Here is a 19,834-nt window from a genome sequence, read left to right as displayed (position 1 = left end):
ATCACAACGTTTGTGGCAGTCAGTGAATCGTGGTCAGCCAGTCAGTCAGTCAGTCAGCCGGGCATTCAGTGTTAGCATGATAGGTGAGCACAAAAGAGAAAAACAAAAAAAAATGTGCTGGAAAAGAGTTGGTTTGACACAAAACCATATCTACAGCAATAGTAGAAACACAGCGTGGGGTCCACAGATTTTGATGTTGCTTCCTTCTTGTCTGTTTTATGCTTTTGTTGTTATAGGTTTTTTTTTTTTGGTAGTAACAGTTGTTGCTGACGATTTTGTGGTTTAGTCCAAAAGCAATTGAGCCGGACAAACGAGAAAGCAATTTCAGCCATCAAAATAGACGCATATGTGTTCCCCATACAGAGTCATAAAGTAATGGTGGATGTTAGAAAGTTTTCACATCCCAGCACTAAATCACAATGAATCCGTAAGGGAACAATGTTAGCACTTCAAGAGCAAAATAATTTTCGAGCTTTAAAGAGATGCTGGAAGCATAATATATCAGCGACAAAACCGCGACTACATCGTTACTGTAGTCCGCAAAGCTTCGGCATTTCCCGAGCTTTCATGAGTCCACGAACTTGGAGGTAGTGGGAGTTTTGTGCGCGAAGATGGTAAACAAGTCCCTTTTGAATCATTGTAGAAAAGTTATACCAGTTGTGGATATATCTTAAGTTAAATATCGGTTTTAATTTCCGTGTTCCCTGCCTTCGAAAGAAAACCTTTGCAACCTACCTTATCACACCCGTTTTTTTGGAATCACATTTCTGACGATTGACCAAATTTTCCCAACTGCTAAAGAGGTATGCAATTTATTTTCACATTGTGCTCAACATGGTTACACGCACTAAAATCCGCACACGTTTGACTTTTATGCAATTTTTCATGCACAAGGTGAGACCTTACTTACACTCCTTAAAAATGAATGAACAAATACGTAAGGAAGAGCTGAGTACGAACGATATTAAAACTTAAGCGAAAGACGGTGGAAATATTACGAGAAGTCCGCAATACTTTATACGGAAGTTATGGGAAGCTATAGTACCTTTTTTCAATTTTTCCGCGGAAGCAAATGGTGGTCAACTCCGGTTCGACGGTCCGAAAGGTTTTGCGATGTTTGTGGTCGGATTGTCATGAGATGTTCCCCTACGGTTAAACTCTTAATACGGATCTGTACTCGTACTGTCAATAATTGGACCAACTGAAGAAAGAAATGCTCAGAATCTACCAGTTGTAGCCAAAAGCAGATGAATTGTGTTCGGTGAGTTTTTTTGTTCGGAAGCAAATGGCGGTCATCCCCGGTTCGACGGTCCGAAATCGGATTATCAGGGAATAATCTGCTATGAACTGTTTCCGAATGGTCAAATTCTTAATTCGGATCTGTACTGTCAATAATTAGACCATCTGAGGAAAGTAATAGCTCCGAATCGGGTAGTTTTAGCCAATATGAGACGAATTGTGTTCTATGAGAAAAACGCCAGCCCATACACATCGATAGCGACACGCCAGTGGCTCTGAAAGCGTGGTTGACAGGTTCCTATGTATCCATTTTATAGTCTGGACCAGACACGAAGTGATTACTTATACCTTTTCCTTCTATTTTTGCTGGTAAAACTCGACTGAACTAGTTTTTTTCGAATGAGAGTTTCTATAATTATGAATTTGTCGAAACAAAAGGGTGCAGTTTTGAGCTAAATAGGATCAAGACGTCAATTAAACCTTTAATTTAATGCAAAACATTTTTTTTCTTACTAGCCCATACAAACGTATAGCCTAAGTTTTAGGCACGACAAATAACCGTTAGTTGAACAAAGCCAACGTACTCTGTGCCACATGTTTTATGGGTATAAAAGGGAATATGGAAAAAAATCACGAACTAAAACTTTCTGGGTGGCATGTAAATTTGCCGAAAGAAATCAAGCAACGACTTTTTTCCAATTGCCAGCAGCTACAGGCGAGAAAAAAGTTGCAAAGAAGCATAGAAAGTGCAGAACAGCAGACGGAATATAAGAATTTGCGAATAAAGCAGAATCGGAATGTGCGCGAAAACTTTGTCCGTGCGCCATTGTCGTGTGCATACATAAATCAATTGAAAAGTCTTAATGAATTATTTATGAAACAAAACGCTTGCAAAGCACACACTCAATCACACACACATGCACACACACACACTTGCATATACACAAACGAAGACACATATGCTCACCATGTGTGCGGCGAACCACAAATAAACTGCGGAAGATGCCGCAATCAAGTTGGATAATATTTCTCTTGAAAGGAAGCTGCGCACTGCAGAGGAAGGGCAGTGGGCGTTGGTTGAAAAGTTTTTTCTTTGGTTTGGTGTTGCTGGCTAGTAGATGGTGTGAGGTCCTTTGTGGCAATCGGCTTGCGAAACTTTCTCAATACAAATAATAAAAAAAGGTGCGCACTGGCGCTGATGTAAAGCTCTAGAGGTTCATAAAGTGGCAAGGAAGGTGTGACAGTTGGTTAACCAGCGAAGGAAAGGGAGACTAGAGGGGGAGTAAATATATTTTGGCATGAGGAATGCGCGAAGTTCAGAGTCAAGTTCAAGTTGACTTTATTTAAACAAACGGAAACCCAAAAAAAAGGAATAAAAGGGGAAATAAACAAAGGTGTCAAGGCGGTAAATATTGATAAATCCCTTTAAAAGTCTCGATGATTTGAACTTCTTATAGGAGATTAGCCAAAAAATAAAATATAAACGTTTTTGGGGATGGTTAAGATGTGTTGGATATAGTGGAAATACTAGGGCATTACTTCAAATATTTATAAAATCAAACAAGAACTTTGGAACTGAACAAAAAAGGTGATAAAAGAGATGCCATTCAAGCTATGAAGCTATAGGTTTGAATACTATAGATAGAAACATAAGTTGGTATATGTATTTGCATGAATATAAGATTCATTATATCTTAGCCAAACATCGAACATCGGACTCATTATTACAGAATTAAAGAGGTATAGTTACAGACGAACATAAGATCAAATTCAACTGAATATAACGTAGAAATAACACAGAAATTTTCCCAAATACTTCGATTTTCCCTCAGTTATGTCTCAAGCACATTTTAACTTTAATTTTGTACCACGGTTATTAGCTCTTAAACGCCATGCTAAATTATATATTTATAGCCTAAATGTAGGCAATGTGAATCCGAGTCGTACATTTTAGTCTATATTAAGGCGCACTTCTTTTATGAAACTACCCAAAAATGCATATTTCGGCAATAAAATTTTTAGAAGTCGTTATTCAGAAAAATTGCCATAACTAAAAGTAGAGTAAACCAGCTATTTGCACCGAACTGCCAGCCAGCTCAAGTACTTCAATAGCACATTTAGTGTATTTTTGTAAATTAATTGGTATTGAGCATTGGTTTCCCCCAAACCTATGAGCTTTTGCCGCACTAGATTGAAGTCACTACGCTACACGCCGCAACGCGCAGCCAAGTTTTGGCCGCAAATCCCATGCATACCGTAATAAATTATATTGAGTTATGGCTTGGCGCCGCGAAATAAGTGTTTTGGGCGCTGGAAGCGAAACTGTTTTTCGTGAAAGTATTTATATTTAGTAGAACAAATACATAAGGATGAGGAGAGTACATATAAATACACTTTATTAGCTATGCAGGATGCGCCTTATGTGTAAAAACCTTAGTGGTTAACTAAACTCTAATTTGAAGCAAGGATGATGAATTTAGTTTTTTAAATCATTATTAGTTTAGGTTTTATTATCATTTCTTTTTACCTTCAAATAATTGGCATCAGTATATTTTTCAAAACAAGGACACACGCTCGATTGAGGCAATTAGAAAAAAAGAGCCCCGTCGGAAATTGAAGATAAAATAATAAGGAATAGGAAAGGTTAGGAATGGTTTATCTCGAGTTTCGGCGAAACGACAAGTCATATGCAGAAAACTTGTTTGGCAAAGTTGTAGGTAATGAAAGCATCTACAACTTCTGTATATAGACCTTTTTCATATAACCTCAAAATTTATATGAAAGATTTATATAAAAACTTTTATATAAGAAATCACGAAATGTAAACTTAAGTCAACAATATAATATATCTTTCATTATATTTTTAAGAAAAAAAAACAATATCAGTCAAAAGGAGATTTTTTTTTTAAGTCTAGAAGAATATTCGATAATTATGCTGTCGAAAAGTCGACAACTCCATATTATCAGTAATGAAATCAAGATACATACATGTGTTTGTCAGAAATTAACAAAAAAAAAGATATTTTAATTATTAAAAAAATCGATATTTTTTGTTATCGAAAAAATCGATAACACGATAAAATCAGCAACGAAATCAGGATTAAAGTGTTCATTTTAATTTTGGAAAAATAGACGATAGTGTTATTATAAATAAATCATATATTAAAATCAGAAACGAAATGAAGATTAATGCGTTCATTTTAAATTTGGAAAAGTATCGATAAATAAAAAATTAATGTGTTTATTTCGAAAAACGATAACCCTATATTATGAAATAAAAATTTTAGAAAGTTTTATTATAAAAAATCGAAAAATTAATTTTACTATCGAAAAAACGATAACACGATAATAACAGTATCGAAACAAAGGTGAATGTGTTCATTTCAAATTTGAAAGAAAATATTCGAGAGTTTTATTATCGAAAAATCGATTAATTTTACTATCGAAAAAACGATAATACGATGATAACAGTATCGAAATAAAGATTAATGTGTTTGTTTTAAAAGAAAATATTAAAGAGTTTTATTATCGAAAAAAATCTTAATATCGATATTGAAAATAAGAAAATATTGTGTGCTTTGAAATCTGGCAGGTAAACTTTCGCGCAGTTTAAAATCGATCAAATTTTTCCCCTTCATTATTCGTAATTCATAATTTAGTGGGAAAATTAAGCTTCGAGGTAAACTTCTTACAATCTAAAATATGATATGTACATATGTATGAAACACTGAAGCAGTTACATATATGAAGAATGATTTGTGTTAGATAAAATCAATGTACAGTATATATATTTTTGTAAGTAATATATGTATGTGTTGCACTCACCAGTGGCATGTAGCGTCAGCAGACCGACAAGTATTGTGAAAATATTACCAAACAGCGTTGCTGTTGTTGTTGTCGTTGCTCTGCTTCTAACTAATTTTATTTGTGTTGGTTTATCGCGCTTTGTCGATTTTGCTGGTTGAATTGCTTTTTTCGCTTTTCTTGCTGATGCTGCTGCTGCTGTTTTCACCATCACTGTTAATGCGCTTGTCAACGCGATTGTACTTCGACACTTGGATTTACGCACAATGACACACGACACAACATGAGGCTGCTGCGCTGATATATTTTTTTTCGTTTCTACACACACGGATTTTGTTGTTGTTGCTTTCGCATCGTCTTGCTTGGCAGACAGCGCACGAGTAGTTGACATTTTTGTGGCTACAACGGAGACAACCGAACAATGCGCGTTGCAATTGGGTTCACTTTTTGTGGTTGTTATTGCTGTTGCTGGCGCTGATGCAATAACGTTTGTTGCTGCTGCTGCTGTGATCGTATTTATTACGGTAGCTGTTGTTGTTGGACATGTGCTTGCCACACATCCAATTAAATTTCGCCAACTTCGATGTTGCAAGTAGTTTGCTTTGGCAGCTGGTCGCTGTAGTGCCGCAGCAGTTGTTGTTAGTTGAAGGCAGTGTTGTTGTTGCTGTTGTTGTGGCAGCTGCTTATTTCGGAACTCACGTGTGATAAGCTGTTGTTCTAACGGTACACCAGCGGGTTTGCCGCGGCTAAGGGCACGCAGTATTGGTGCGCTGTCAACTTGCAACCTAGTTTGGAGCTCTTGTTGTTGTTGTTGATGCAGGCATACTAACGGTGTTGGCTGTCGTACAGCCGTCGTTGTTGCTAGTTTGTGCACTTTTATCGGGCGCTCACATTTCACCAATTTCGACAACGGCCTTATTACTGTTGTTGTTGTTGCTGTTGCTCTCGCTCTACGCAAGCCCAACAGCGCTTTTGGTGCTGCGCTGCTTTCCAGTGCCATACTGGCAGCCGCTACTGCGCTTGTTATTGTTCTTGCTCGCAGGCAATTACTGTTACGCGCTTGCAACACAGCGCTGTCGTTGTAATCCGCAAGCAACAAGCGCGCCGCCATTGCTGAGCTCCTGCAATTGCTTGTAGCCATGCTACTGATTATGCGTTTTCTTAATTTTCGCTTTTCAATAGCACCGCGTGTAGTTGTTGCATGCATTGCACGTGGTGTTCGTGCCATCCGCGCTTGCTTATTACAACGTTGTATGCCATTGTTGTTGTTGTTCTTGTATGCATTTCTCATTGCTCCGCCTCCCTTTCTGCGTCGCCTACGTCGACGACACGCTTGCCAACGCCGTAAGTGTCGTACTAACGCGGGTTTGGCGCCACCATCAGACATAGCGCCTAAGAGTATGCTATATGTATTCTTTTTAACGCTGCTGGCCCGCAGTTGGTGGCAAGTGGCGCAAGTAAAGTGGGGTTTCCGTGTTGAGCCTTCTTCGGCAGGGTTGTGGTGATTGTTGTTTTCGCTACAACAACACATTTTATCGCTGTTTGGCGTCGCGGGCACCATGGCCGGCCCCGCCTGCAGCAACATTGCACGGATAGTAATTTGAAATGTTCGCTTCTTCACCTTTCGTGGTGCATGTGTTGGATTTTTTTCTGTCCGTCTCACTTTTGGCTCTTGCAGTCGCAACCACCTACATTACACCTCGTAGTTACTTCCACTAATGCTTTGTTTGCCACAATAACACTATTGATATTTAATTTGCTGCCTCTGTTGTGCCATTTTGCTGCACTTGCCACGTCTTTTCTAGCAAATAGTTGCCAGAAGCTTTTTTATTCATTTTTACTTTATTTTTTATTTTTTTTTTTGTTTTTTCTTACTGTTTTCTTTCACGTCCGCACTTTATTTAACTTTTCACCGCCTGCTGCATTGCATTAGAACAACAAATGTTTATCAATTACTAATTTTTATATTCTCCTTCCCTCTCTGGCTTTCACTTTGCTCCACCTTTGCAGCTTTTTGCTGCCGCCGGCTGCTCGTAAACTTCATTATTTGTATTTTATTTACTTTCTAAGTTTAATTTTTTGCAAGTTTTCTTTAATTTCTTTTTTTCTGTATTCCACTGCGTTTCTTTTCCATTACTCTTCCCCTTCGCTTCCCCACACTTCACTTCACACTTGCGTATCGTCAATAATTTACTGACACACACTAGTTTTATTGCATTTATTCATTGTTGTTTTTGTTTTATTTTTAAAGTTTTCTTTTGTTGTTTCCCTTCCATTTACTGTTCTTGCTTCTTTATATCATTACATGCACTTGACTTCGCTTCGCTGCACAGTGCTTTTATTCCATTTATTTGCTTTGTACGGAGGGGTTACGTATACGCCCCGGCGCTTAATGTATTGTATGCAATATGTAGGTGTATGCTGCTTTGTTGTATTTATCAGTTAGTCAGTCAGTGAGCGCTTAACTTTTTGTATGTTTTCTTGCACTTTTTTGTCTTAATATGCTTTTAACAGTGTTGCACGTAAGTAAACGGTCATGGAAGCTTATAAAAGTGTAAACTTTACAGTAACTTTGCTTTTAGAGCATTTTTTATTTTTGTTCTACAAAATATTCAGGTTATTTTGTTTTTGGAATTTTTAGTATTGTTCACACTTTGCTTACTATTTTAATGGAATTTTTTAAAAATATTTTTATTTACAATTCAATAATACATTTTTTTATTATTTTTATATTTATTATATTGAATATTTTTTTGAAATCATATAATATTTTTTTATTAAATCAAATTTTTTAGTTGTTTTTATTTTGATTTTATTTATTTTTTTTTTAATTTTTATTTATTTTTTTTATTTTTATTTAATTTATTATTTTTCACAATTGTTTTTTATATTTTATTTTCCTCATAAATTAATTATGATAATTTTTTATTTTTTATTTTTCGCGTTTATTACTCAACTTTTTTAAAATAGTTTTCCGTTCACTTTGTAACTTTGACATACTTAACTTTTCACACCTCTCATTTTTGTTCTTTTTCTACTTATCTCCTCAATATTTACCTTCGCTCTCCGCTTAAGACGCACTTTCAGCAAATTTGTTGCTTTTACCGTTTTTTAGACGAAAGCACTTCGTGTGTGCGACTTAACGTTAATACGGATTCCCCGCTCCTCCATCTGAAAGTAAAAAGAAAAAAAAATTACTGATTAATTAAAGACTTTTGAACTGAAGAAGACTTTCACGAAGTTGTATAATCTTGACATGAATGGCTTAGTGCAATCAATTGATATTATTGAAGAGAAGAGTAACGCTTGTGGATTGAAAGGAAACTTATTTTATGGCTTTAATTAAATACTCAACGTGACGAGTTGCGTTGACATCAGAATGTTTGGCTGTCTGGCCAACCGTTTGTAATTTTTTGTAAAATTTTATTTCGGAGTCTCAAAATTATACATTGTGAGGAATTATGGTCGGTGCCACCGGAGTTTAAACCCCCTATTTTATTGCAAATATATTGTATTCCAGTTCATATAAAAAATAATGTTTTAAAAATAAAACAAAGAAATTTATACGAATTTTATTGCACAGAAAAAAGTACCTGGCAACCCTATGCCGTTTAAATTGTATTTTTTTATTTGATTTTTCGAATTTTCTAAAAGAAAGCATTTTTAGTTTAAATATTTGGAATCTTCATTTATTAAAACATTTAAAAAAATCGAGATACGTGGCAACGCTGAAAAAATTATTCAACGGCCATACCTTATAGCAATAATCTACGTTATATATGTATGTATATTCACAAAAAAATTGCTATGTAATTTGCTCTTATTACATACTTTTAAAGTATAATATGGAAATGGGGTTACCAGATATTAAAAACTTTCTGCTTTAGGTATGTTTAAAATTATATATTTATAAAATATGTATTTTTTTTAGAAACTTGGCGAAGTCAGATGGAAGTTCGCAAATTTCTTTAAAAAGTGTGGCAACCTCATTCTCAAAATTCACTATATTTAAAATGAAAAAAATATGTTTTCAATAATGTCTACTTTTTTGAAGAGGTAATTTATTTATTAAAACAAAAATATGGAACTTTAAAAAATTTGTAGATGTAAACGGATTTAATTTTAGAGTGCACACATATACTTCTCATACGATCTATAAAATAATATAAGCAAATTTAATTACCCAATCATTAATTCAATTATAAATGTATCGCTAATAATTATCAACATTAATTTATCGATAAAGTTCAATCTAAACGTATCCTACTAATATTTTGGCTTAAAAGTTTCTTAAAATTTATGAGATATCCTTTCACAATACTTTACACCTAAATTCCTGACCCACTTTCAGGCAACTTCGCTTTAATTTAGTGTCTGTCAAATGGCATCAGCTCACTTCGGAACGAGTTTTTCCAGTTCGCTCGTTTATATGCGCACACACTTTATCGACTCTAAGACTCCGCGCTAAACTAGTTTAGATTTTACTGCCGCCAACTTACGCGCACCGTTCGGCGGGCGTACGCCAACCAAACCTTTTGATATTTAGTGAGTTTGGAAACTTCGAGCCAGCGTTTTCATTTCAATTGCACATCCGCTTTGCCAAAAATTACTTTTCATGGTAAAACTTTTCTCGAAATCACAAAATTGCTTAGTAGCAAGTATAAATGGCGCATAATTCAAATTACTTCCTGCTATTGCCAAGTCAAAATGCACAGTCAACATACAGATGCTAGCGCAGATAGTGCTCGGTAGAGACGTCTAGTGGTGAAGCCTCGTAGGCAAAGCATAGCTAAAATTTGAACGAAAATTTACTAATAATTTCTCCAAACATGTCTGCTCTTCTTGGTCTCCGAAAGAGATATTGCCGTAACTTGGACCTAACTTCGTCTCCAATACTATAGATAGCAGAGAGTATATGAGCTTTGAATATAACTCTGACTAAAGGCTCAAACGGGATTTGCATTCGAGTAAAAAGTGGAACCGATGAGTTAAACAAACCGCTTTCTCTATGGTATCGAACATCCAACCCAGATAAAAGTGTCTCTCACATAAGACAAACTTCTTCGCTTCGAACTCTAAATAAATACGGTACTGGTCCGAAATCATTAAAATAAGACCAGTTTAAGCCTAGTCTGTTCAGATATAGGTGAGTTGAGAACCCCTTACATTCATTTCTGTTTGCATAATGGCACATAACTGTTGTTAACAATTTTGTGCAACAGCTACTATATTTATTGTTGTTGTTGTGTATTGTTGGCAGTGCAGCGTTGCATTCATGATTATAACAATTTCCATTTCCGGCAATGTCATGCAAGTAAATAGAGACGGCAACTCAAGCGTTGCAAGCAACAAAAATAAAGTAAAAGAAAAACAACAAAAACAGCAGCGAAAACACGAAAAGTCTGAAGACTGCACTGCCAGCATTTCCATTATGTAAGTCTTCCCTTTAATGGCTGTCAACGTTAGTGCGTACTTCGTTCAAGTTTTCACTAAATCAAAAGAGTCATTAGTAGTTTTCTAATATTTGACATGGCTGCCTGCATAGCCGACCGTTATCTTCATCATGGCCATTATTGTCATTATAGTTTTGGCCATTAGAGTTGCATTCAGCCAGTCACTGGCTTGGTGAATGGTGCAGCAATTTTCAGTTGCAAATATAATTTATGACTTTCTTTCCCTGGCATTATCAGCATCGTCTTTTTCGGTTTCGTCATCATCATCATCATCATCATCATCACTATCATCATCAATTTAATAAGCCATTCAAGCCAAACAATTTACTTTCACTAGAATACTCCTGTCTTTCATTTTGTCTAAGCGGCTCTGTATTCGTCCCCTCTTTCGCTCTTCTACTCTCGCTCTCTGTTTCTCATTTCCTTTTTGCTTACTAAACTTTGTTTTAACAAGCGCTCTTTCACTCACTGCGCTCCAACAGTGTTGGTAAATTTGAGGGTATTGTACCGATATTCGGTAGCTTGAAATACAGTGTTTGGTAACTGGTTATTGTTTAAGTTAGTTGACTGAAGCAAAGGCGATAATACGGATGGAAGAATTTGACTCTACGTGGACTCTATGCGATGTAGACTAATGAAAGTTACGGAATATTTTGTGAAGCTAAGGTATAAGACTTGAAACGCCTTCAACTTTACATCAAATTTAACAAAAAAAAAAAAAAATTTAAGTATCTAAAACCACTGAAATTTTATTCTCGATCCCAACTCTTTCACTGAAATTATTGAGTTTAGAGTTAACAAAGTGAGTTCAATGAGTTATGATGTTAGATTTACTCCACCTTGAAAACCACCTAAACCGGTAGAGTACCGCATAGGAATTTCTAACTAATGGTTAGTTAATCTTTTGGATATTACGCTCTCTTAAGAGAGTCGTCTGAGTAGCTTTTTGGTACTTTTGGATATTACGAGCTGTCAAGAAAGTCGTCTGAGTAGGTCCTGGTTCTATGAGATGTAGCCAGAAACTCCCGAGCTCTTGACGCTGGACTACACAGCAGTGTGCAGACGCAGGATTAAGGCCCTGGGATCCATGTTTCCGAATAGATATCACCGCGCTTCAATAGCATCTAGCAGTATATTGCAATTTATCAATATGCTGGGGCTATGTGAGTCGTTGTGGCAAAATGGAGTCAACTAATATACATATCGCTATTTATCTAAACCATTATGGAGGACCAGATTTGTTCTTAACATTCTCTAGCTGATCGTTCTCTAGAATAAACCCCCAGAAATAAGCAGTGTTAATTTTTGTATATTATCTATTTGGGAATTCAGCTTATAAATCGTGGGAGAAGACTAAATACTGAGAATCAGCGACTCCCTAAAAACCGAGCTCATCCGTGACTATTTTATTGGCTCAAGCAGTGCACTGTTCGGACTAGAACACCGATCCGACCGATCGCTGCAAAAAAATCCACTTTTCGAACTTATTCGTACATTTTAGACATTCGAAGGTCTCTAAGTTTATGAAACGGAGTAGAACAAAAGCTGTCACAAACGTTCTTAAGATTTTCTTCACATTAAAGCTCGACACTGCAAATTCGAAGCAAGTGAAAATCAATTTATAGTTGTCCAACACTGTGTCGAACTGTGCGTCACGGTACTCTCTCCGGCCGGCTAACTTTTCAATTCACAAATTTCTAATTGTAAACTTTGTGCGGTAGCCTTTTCCGCTCGTATTTCCGTTGCCTCAAGGTCTCGCACAACTACCAACGACGACTGCTGCGCGTCGGCACTGCCAAGCAGCCAAATTCGGTTACTGGGTTCCTGCCTACTACCACGGCACCACGACTAGTACGCGTGTATTTCCTTCCCTCTATTTCCGCCCGCTTAGGGCGCACAATTCATTTGCAGCATTCACCACAATTTGTGCCCGGAATTGTTTTCTCGGCGCTCGTTTTTTGGTATTTAATATTTGTTGCAACTGCATTTTGGCATTCCTTTTGAGGGCGTCTTGCAAAACTCTTCTGGCCATATTCAATTTCAAACTTTTCCCTTGCATTTATTTGCGTGTCCGCGTGTCGGGACCAAAGTTGATATTAGTGCTCTCTCGAAAGGGAGTGGGGATTGCGGTAGTACACCGTCGTATTTGAGTGCTCCTTATGGCTTGCTGCCGCTGCCGCATGCCGTTGCAGGTGGCATATTTTGACATTTGCTTTGTTTGTTTAATAGTCGTCTTCGTGTTCGCCGGCGCGCGAGGAGTGCAATTCGTAAAGTTGTAAATTTTATTACACTTGATGGCACACAAGGAGTAAATAAGTGAAAAATAGTGATATTTCTGTTAAACATTGTTGGTTTTAGTAATGGGCGGTCCGATGGATTGGTATTCCCAATATAGTTTAGGAATGCTTGGAAATCGGTTACCAAACCGGTTACTTTATTTAGATGAGCTATCTTGGACTTTAATTTGCGTTCTCAGTTCAGTATAGTTTAAATATGTTTGAGACAGCCGTTCTCAGTATAATTTAGAAATTTTTGAGACCGGTCTGTTTTTTGGAGGAACTTTCTCAGACTTGGTGCTCTATCCCTATAGTTCAAAAATGTGTAGTAACCGACATCTTTTTTTAGAGGAGTTACCTCAGTTTCAATAAGATAAGCTCACCTAAGGCGATTCTCCCATCGTATGGTGTCAGAAGGAAGCTTCCTTAGGCAGTATTTACTATTTTTTCTTGAAAATTTTGAATGAAAAAGGATTGAAACCTATCTCGATCATTTAAACATAGCCGCCAAAGAATCAGCTTTTGAAAGGGTCGCTACTTTTCGGTCTTTCTTGCAGTGCCTTTTCCAGCCCTGAAGAATAACGGTGTGGATTGTATATCAGAGTTTCCAAAATATCCGTCTCAGGGCCGTTGACTTTGGCGTTCATTTGAGAAAATACTATGAAAGAGATATGAATAACAGAGGAGGTTTGGTTTTCTAGTTTAAGATTTTATTGATCCAGTTATTTCTTTTGAACAGAATAAGGACCTGCGAAAAAAGTTCCCTATTTTTACTGAATCGAACCAGACGACAAGAAATATACACGAATGTCCAGATTAAGTTGTAACTTGTCTCTGTTGTTCTTACTATTTCAGGTTTTGCCTAAGACCATAATGTAAATTAAGCTAGATTTTCATTAAGCTACCTTTCCATCGTCGACTAAGTTCCTTATTTTTTGCGCTAAAACAAAGTGCAAACTTAAGCCGAAACACAAAAGAAGTCTGAGAATTGAAAAGCGCGTATATTTAAACTCCACATAAGTCTAAATGTACCAAAAACGCAATGTCAACAAAACAAACTGGCAGCACTCCCAAACGACTGAAGTGGAAAACAGACAGCCCTGAAAATTGTAAGAGAGAAAAGTGGAAACGCGGTGAACACAATTGTAGTGAGATGAGAAAACCAACTCCAGGCGCCACAGCGGCACCATTTAAGCCCGTCACAATCACTTGGAGTTGACTATCAGTCAACTAACCAGACAGCTACTTTGTCAGTCATATGACACTAGAGGTGTACGCAAACTTTAACTATGAATAGGTTAGTACACAAATGGCTTGCCAAGGACAAATGTGAATGTTTTTTGGCAAAGAAAGAGTGAGAGTATTTTTAAAATATGTGAATTCTATGAATTATTTACGAGCTTATTTAGATTAGAGTTGACTTGAGAGAATTAAAGGTAATAGCTAGGAAGACAATCAGTCGTGTCTCTGGTCTCTTTACTATTTCATTCTAATATGCAAAGCTAAAGATTGCAATACCGAACGGCAACCGACTTGAAGCCAAATGCGACCAAAAATATTCTCAAGAAATCAACTGACACAGTTTAAGGATGTGAAAAAATCGAGCTATCTTAATGTCTTTTCCTGATAAAGAGCACGTCAACTTATTTGACTTTATGTGATGACTCCAGCATTACTAAGCATATTAGAATAAAATGTTGCTTACATTTGGACACAAATATTCAATCCTGTCGTCCAATTTCGTACTACTTTTTCCAGTCCAGTTGAAACGGATTAGTCGCAACTGGTTTATCAGCATAGATCTTTGATTTCGCTTGCTAAGACTAAAAGTAATCTAATATAATCAAATCACTTCACCGACTGACTTCATAAAAATAAATTCCTGCATGGTGTGCCGAAGGCCTCCGAAAGCCATCGCTCCAGGAACTTTTATCCCTTTAAAAACCACTTTTACAATGAAAATGTGGAAGATATCTCAATGAAATCCGGTGTGCACTTCATAGGACGTGATTTGATGCTAAATATACAAGAAATTGTTTCGAGCCCATATAAGTCGAATGTATTGGTTCCTGTCTCTGCAGTAGCTCTATTCGGTAAATATCAGTCAGCAAACGAAATACCGTTTTGGAGTCAAGAGAGTTTGTTTCCTTTGGCATAAGTGCAAGACCCGAATGATATCCTTAAAAGCCTTGATCTAGCTCCCATATAACGAATATACTGATTGCCATCTGTTTTATTTCGTCCGAACTTGACAATTCCATAATCAACAATAATAATGATATCTTATCAAATTACTACACCCCAACTAAGTCCATAAAAAGATTTTTATTTGCCCACTCATTTAAGGGTCATCACAGAGCCTTTATACGCTCTGCACGAACGAAGAAGGGTGAACGAAGAAGGGTGAACCTATCAACTCAAGCGCTTAATAGACTGGCAAACATTCACATTTTTGAGGTAATTTTCTTTTTTTATCAAGTTCATTTATGGCCACAAATTTGTTTGCCTTGGGTGTCTGCTATTATTGCGGTTATTATTGAGAGTACTTTTTCACTTTTCTCCTCTCCTGAAATTGCGCGTGTTTATTGCAAGCGAAAGTGCAGCGAATGCAGACATTAAAAAAGTGCAGAAAAAAGTAACAATGCAACCCAAGCCATCTCAACCCCCCCAGTTCTCTACATTCAAGAGACTCGTTTAAAGTGCGCTCTCATATACAAATATACAAGTTCATAGCTACACTTTAAGTGGGTGAACAAAAGTTTCTCGCCAAAATCCGTTGAGATTGAAAAGTGAAAGTTGATGGCAGAAAATAAATTTTCAAGTTTATTATTATTTCAATTTGAAACTAGATTCACAATGAGAAAACAAACAATGTGGTAAGAAGAGTGTTGCAGAGATGGAAATTAAATTGCATATGTATGGGAGATTCAATGCGGGTGTGTACTTAACCATATACATATGTATGTACATATGTGTACATACAGCCATATACTACATATAAAAAAATAGGTATAATTGATATGTTCAAGAAAAATACTTAATTCGGTGGTTCCGTGGGAGAGACATGAGTTGTGAGGAGGTTAGGTTTAGTGTATTAAACTTACGCACTACGGCTTTCGATGCTTCCCTCAACTATAAAATAAGGTATAATTTCAGGTAATGGGGACACAAAATGTACTTCATTGATCTGTTAGCTTGAACAACTAACCGAACAAAAGCAAGTGCAAAATGAACAAGATTAAAAAAATTTTACAATCGGGTTGCCACCTGTTAAAAAATTTAAATTAATAGAAATGACAAGCTAACCAAGTGTCTCTGAAATTCTTTTTACAGAGGTTTCCACATGTATATCAAATTTTTTACAAGGGTTGCCACATGTTTAATATTTTATTTATGGTTTAGGCTAGAAGTTTAGAAGGCTTACATATTGAATATTTTTTGGGCAATGAATGCCATCAGAAACATAACAATATGGCTATTCAGCCGCAGAAGTTAAACTATTGAAAATATTTTTTGAGAAGGGTTGCCACCTTAAAGTTGTTAGTTTACTGATATAAATAAGAAAAATAAATTATATTAGTACAAGTATCAAATTAAAGAGAATTAGTACAGTATGTGAAGTTGAGAATACTTTTTAACAAAGGCTGCCACCTGTCAGTATTTTTTTTTTACATTTACAAGTTTAAGAACGACATATTGAGTAAATTTTAGAAAATGGCTGCAACCACAAAGGTTGTAATAAAAGTATGCAGCGCACAGATATAAAAGGCTTACAACTGAAAATATTTTTGAACAGGGTTGCCACTTTAAAATTTTTAGTTTAAAAAAATGTATAAAATAAACCGAATTACATATATTAAAATCGGTAATAGAATTAAGCGGTTTAAGCGGTTTAACGGATTTACAGTTGAGCACATTTTTTTTACAAGGGATGCCACCATTTATAGTATTTTAATTTTTTTTTTTAATTTATGAATGCAATTGCTGCAAACGGGAACATTACAGTGTGTTGCAAAATACCGCAAAAGTTTAAAAAGCGTGAAATTGATAATATTTTTGAACAGGGTTGCCATCACAAAAATTGTAATTCTAAAAATTAGCTTAAATATAGAAGTGGTATTAACATGGGTGTGAAAAAAAAGGAATTTGAGAAAGTTTACAATTAAATTTTTTAGAGAGAGGTTGCCACCAAAAAGTCAAAGTCAATAAAAGCAATAAAAACAGCGTGGCGATATTGGTATCAAACTGAAGCTGTTCAAGCAAGTTGACACATTTTAATAATAATAATAGTAGTAAATATTAATAATAATAATAATAATAAAACGGTTGCCACCTGTTTGCATTTTTCAGACAAAAAATTTTAATATAACTTCGGCAACAAAGTAGACGTGTTAAAATTTCATTTTCGACGGAAATAATTTTGGCGGTGTTACCATCTGTTTACATTTTTTTTGTCAATTTTAAAATATTTATATCAATTGAAAGGTATTAGAGAAATATTTAATAAATTTTAAATAATAATAAAATAAAAAAAACAGTAAAAAGGTTGCCACCTGTTTGCATTTTTAACAATTTTTTTTTTAATTTTCTCAACAAAGTAGACGTGTTAAAAATCTTTTTCTACTGAAATAATTTTGAAGGTGTTGCCATCTGTTTAAAAATAGTTTGTCAATTTTATAATATTGGCATCAATTAAAAGCTATTTTAGAAATCTTTTAAGTACTTTTGTTGGACAAACAATATTTCATGCTTGTATGATTAATTGCATTGAGTAAACAAACTAAGAAAATAAGAAGAATTAATCAAAGAAATTAAACTTATTTTTTTAGTCTCAATAAAATTCTATAATTTTTTTTTGCATTTTTGACACTCGTCGAAAATATATTTTGCAATTGGCAAATTGTCGCATAAATGCCAAACTCAAGTGCAACGCGAAAGCGTTACCATAGTGGCAATAACAACAAATACAACAACAATAATAACAATAATCACCGAGTTCATAACATGAATTGCTTTACACTTTCAGAAAAGTGTCGAATGTGACACTGAAGTGCACAAGTTTTTGCAACTTTAATGCTTCGCCCATTGAAACGATGTAGAAGCGAAAGGAATTGCGAAAGACGGCAAGGGTGGCGGCGAAGAAATGAAAATGCCGCAAGCCAGAGTACAAATTTTGCAACACACGTCTTCTGAGAGCAAATATATACATATATACAGCACACATATACAAATACTTATAAAATATGCATATACATATGTAGATATGGATGTATAAGTATGAGGTACAAGTATATATTTATGTGTGTATGCATGTGAGTATATGTTTCACATTTGCTTCTGGCTGCTGCTTGTATCCACACCAACCAACACATGCTGCTTAAACCCCCATTTTCGTTTTGACGTGAATGCCGAAGCCTTGTATGTATATGTATGCGTGTGTGTATGTGTGTGCTACTGGGAACGTCAGTCTTCACTTTCAATTGAATTTTCATTTCATTTGTATGAGTTTTAACGAAATTGTGGCACAATTTGTCTTTAGCTGCGAGTGTTGACGCAGCACGTAACACACTTTTAACGCTTTCTTCACACACACAAACACATTTAAAAAGAAATTTTAACTTTTCCCTTTAGTTGCAAGTGTCTGTGTGTTTTGGGAGTGTGATTTTTGTCGCCGCTTTTATGTGTGGATATTTAAATCGAGTGCCATTACGGGTGATTCTTCAAGTTTGCTTAAAGTTTGCACTGATTGCACAAATTATTATTACAGTTATGTTAAGAAATTATGCGCACATTAGCGAGGCAGAAACTGAAAGAGCAAGAGAAAATGGAAAAGCAGTGGCTTCTTAAAGGAGAAGAGATTTAGGGGTTATAGGTGATATATATTAAGAGTTCTGGTAATGAAATGTGAATTGTATTTGCTACACTTATGGGTTATTTAAGATCCAAGTCAGACAGAAATCGAAAGTGGGATCCAGAAAAGACTATTCCACCAAACGGTATGACTCATTGATATCAACACGCCGAGTTGGGGCTTTCTGGTGTTGGATTTCGTACTGCAAGGTTAAGTGTTGAATGGAAGATGACCTTGAGGGCAGTTGAACGAAAAAAATGAGAATATAGCAAACAATGTTGGGAAAACCAGCGAATTGATTAAATATAAGCATGGGCTTTGGTAAGCAGATGAAATTAAAAACCGATGAACGACCTATTGGCTGCTTTTTACCTAACATTCAAAATTTTACGATAGACACGTATAATGAAATTGGTGTAGTATAATGTGAAAATACAACCTTTCTTCATAGTTTCAAAGGAAAAAAAATCGAACCATTTCTGAAGCGAATGGTAAGAGGAAACGAATGGATCAAATATGACAATATTGTGCGAAAAAGATCATGGTCTAAGCGTGGTGAAGCTCAATTAATGGTCGCAAAGCCGGTATTGACGCCTCGAAAGGTTATGTTGAGTGTTTGGTGGGATTGGAAAGGAATCATCCCATCACTATGAGCTGCTCCAGCTCGGTCGAACGATTGATTCTACATTTTACTGTCAACAACTGATGAGATTGAAGCAAGAAATTGAAAAAAGCAGCCAGAACTGATCAACAGAAAGGGCTTTGTCTTCCATGAGGAAAACGTTAAACCACACACATCTTTGATGACTCCGCAAAAACTGGGAGAGCTTGGCTAGGAAGTTTTGATGCATCAACCATATAGCCCTGACCTTAAACCATCGGACTACTATTTGTTTCGGTCAATGCAGAACTCCTTCAATGGAGTAAAGTTGGCTTCAAGAGAAGCCTGTGAAAATTACTTGTCGCAGTTTTTAGGCGAGAAACCAGAAAAGTTTCACACAGATGGATTAATGTCTCTAGGGAAAAATGGCAGAAACTGATCGACCAAAATGGTATTAAAGTTCATTTTAAAGAAAAAACAAAATAAGTTGAAGTTTGATTAGAAATACGAAACGAGTTTTTCAACTTCCCAATATTTGTCAATGTCTCGCTAAAAAAAATTCCTATGTTAAGTACATGGGAAAATTTAAACTATATAGGCTGGGTTTCAA

At 35.8% G+C, this 19,834-nt stretch overlaps 1 protein-coding gene and 1 long non-coding RNA gene across 3 annotated transcripts in view; both read right to left on the bottom strand.

The window, feature by feature from the left end:
• LOC126754085 (uncharacterized) overlaps positions 1-7,839 on the bottom strand; it is a 143,501-nt gene extending 135,662 nt beyond the window's left edge. For both annotated transcript variants that reach the window (XM_050465978.1, XM_050465977.1), the window contains exon 1: positions 5,065-7,839. In XM_050465978.1, the coding sequence (XP_050321935.1) occupies positions 5,065-6,628 (1,564 nt within the window). In that variant the 5' untranslated portion in view covers positions 6,629-7,839. The remainder of the gene's footprint in view (positions 1-5,064) is intronic.
• A 125-nt stretch (positions 7,840-7,964) lies between these two features.
• Positions 7,965-19,834, bottom strand: part of LOC126754127 (uncharacterized) — a 30,769-nt gene continuing 18,899 nt past the window's right edge. The window contains exon 2 of the long non-coding RNA XR_007666263.1: positions 7,965-8,214. This is a non-coding gene — a long non-coding RNA (uncharacterized LOC126754127). The remainder of the gene's footprint in view (positions 8,215-19,834) is intronic.

The sequence above is a fragment of the Bactrocera neohumeralis genome, chromosome 3, assembly GCF_024586455.1.
Source record: "Bactrocera neohumeralis isolate Rockhampton chromosome 3, APGP_CSIRO_Bneo_wtdbg2-racon-allhic-juicebox.fasta_v2, whole genome shotgun sequence".
Lineage (NCBI taxonomy): Eukaryota > Metazoa > Arthropoda > Insecta > Diptera > Tephritidae > Bactrocera > Bactrocera neohumeralis.
The sequence above is the reverse complement of the archived record's forward strand: the minus strand, read 5'-3'. Positions and strand labels throughout refer to the sequence as shown.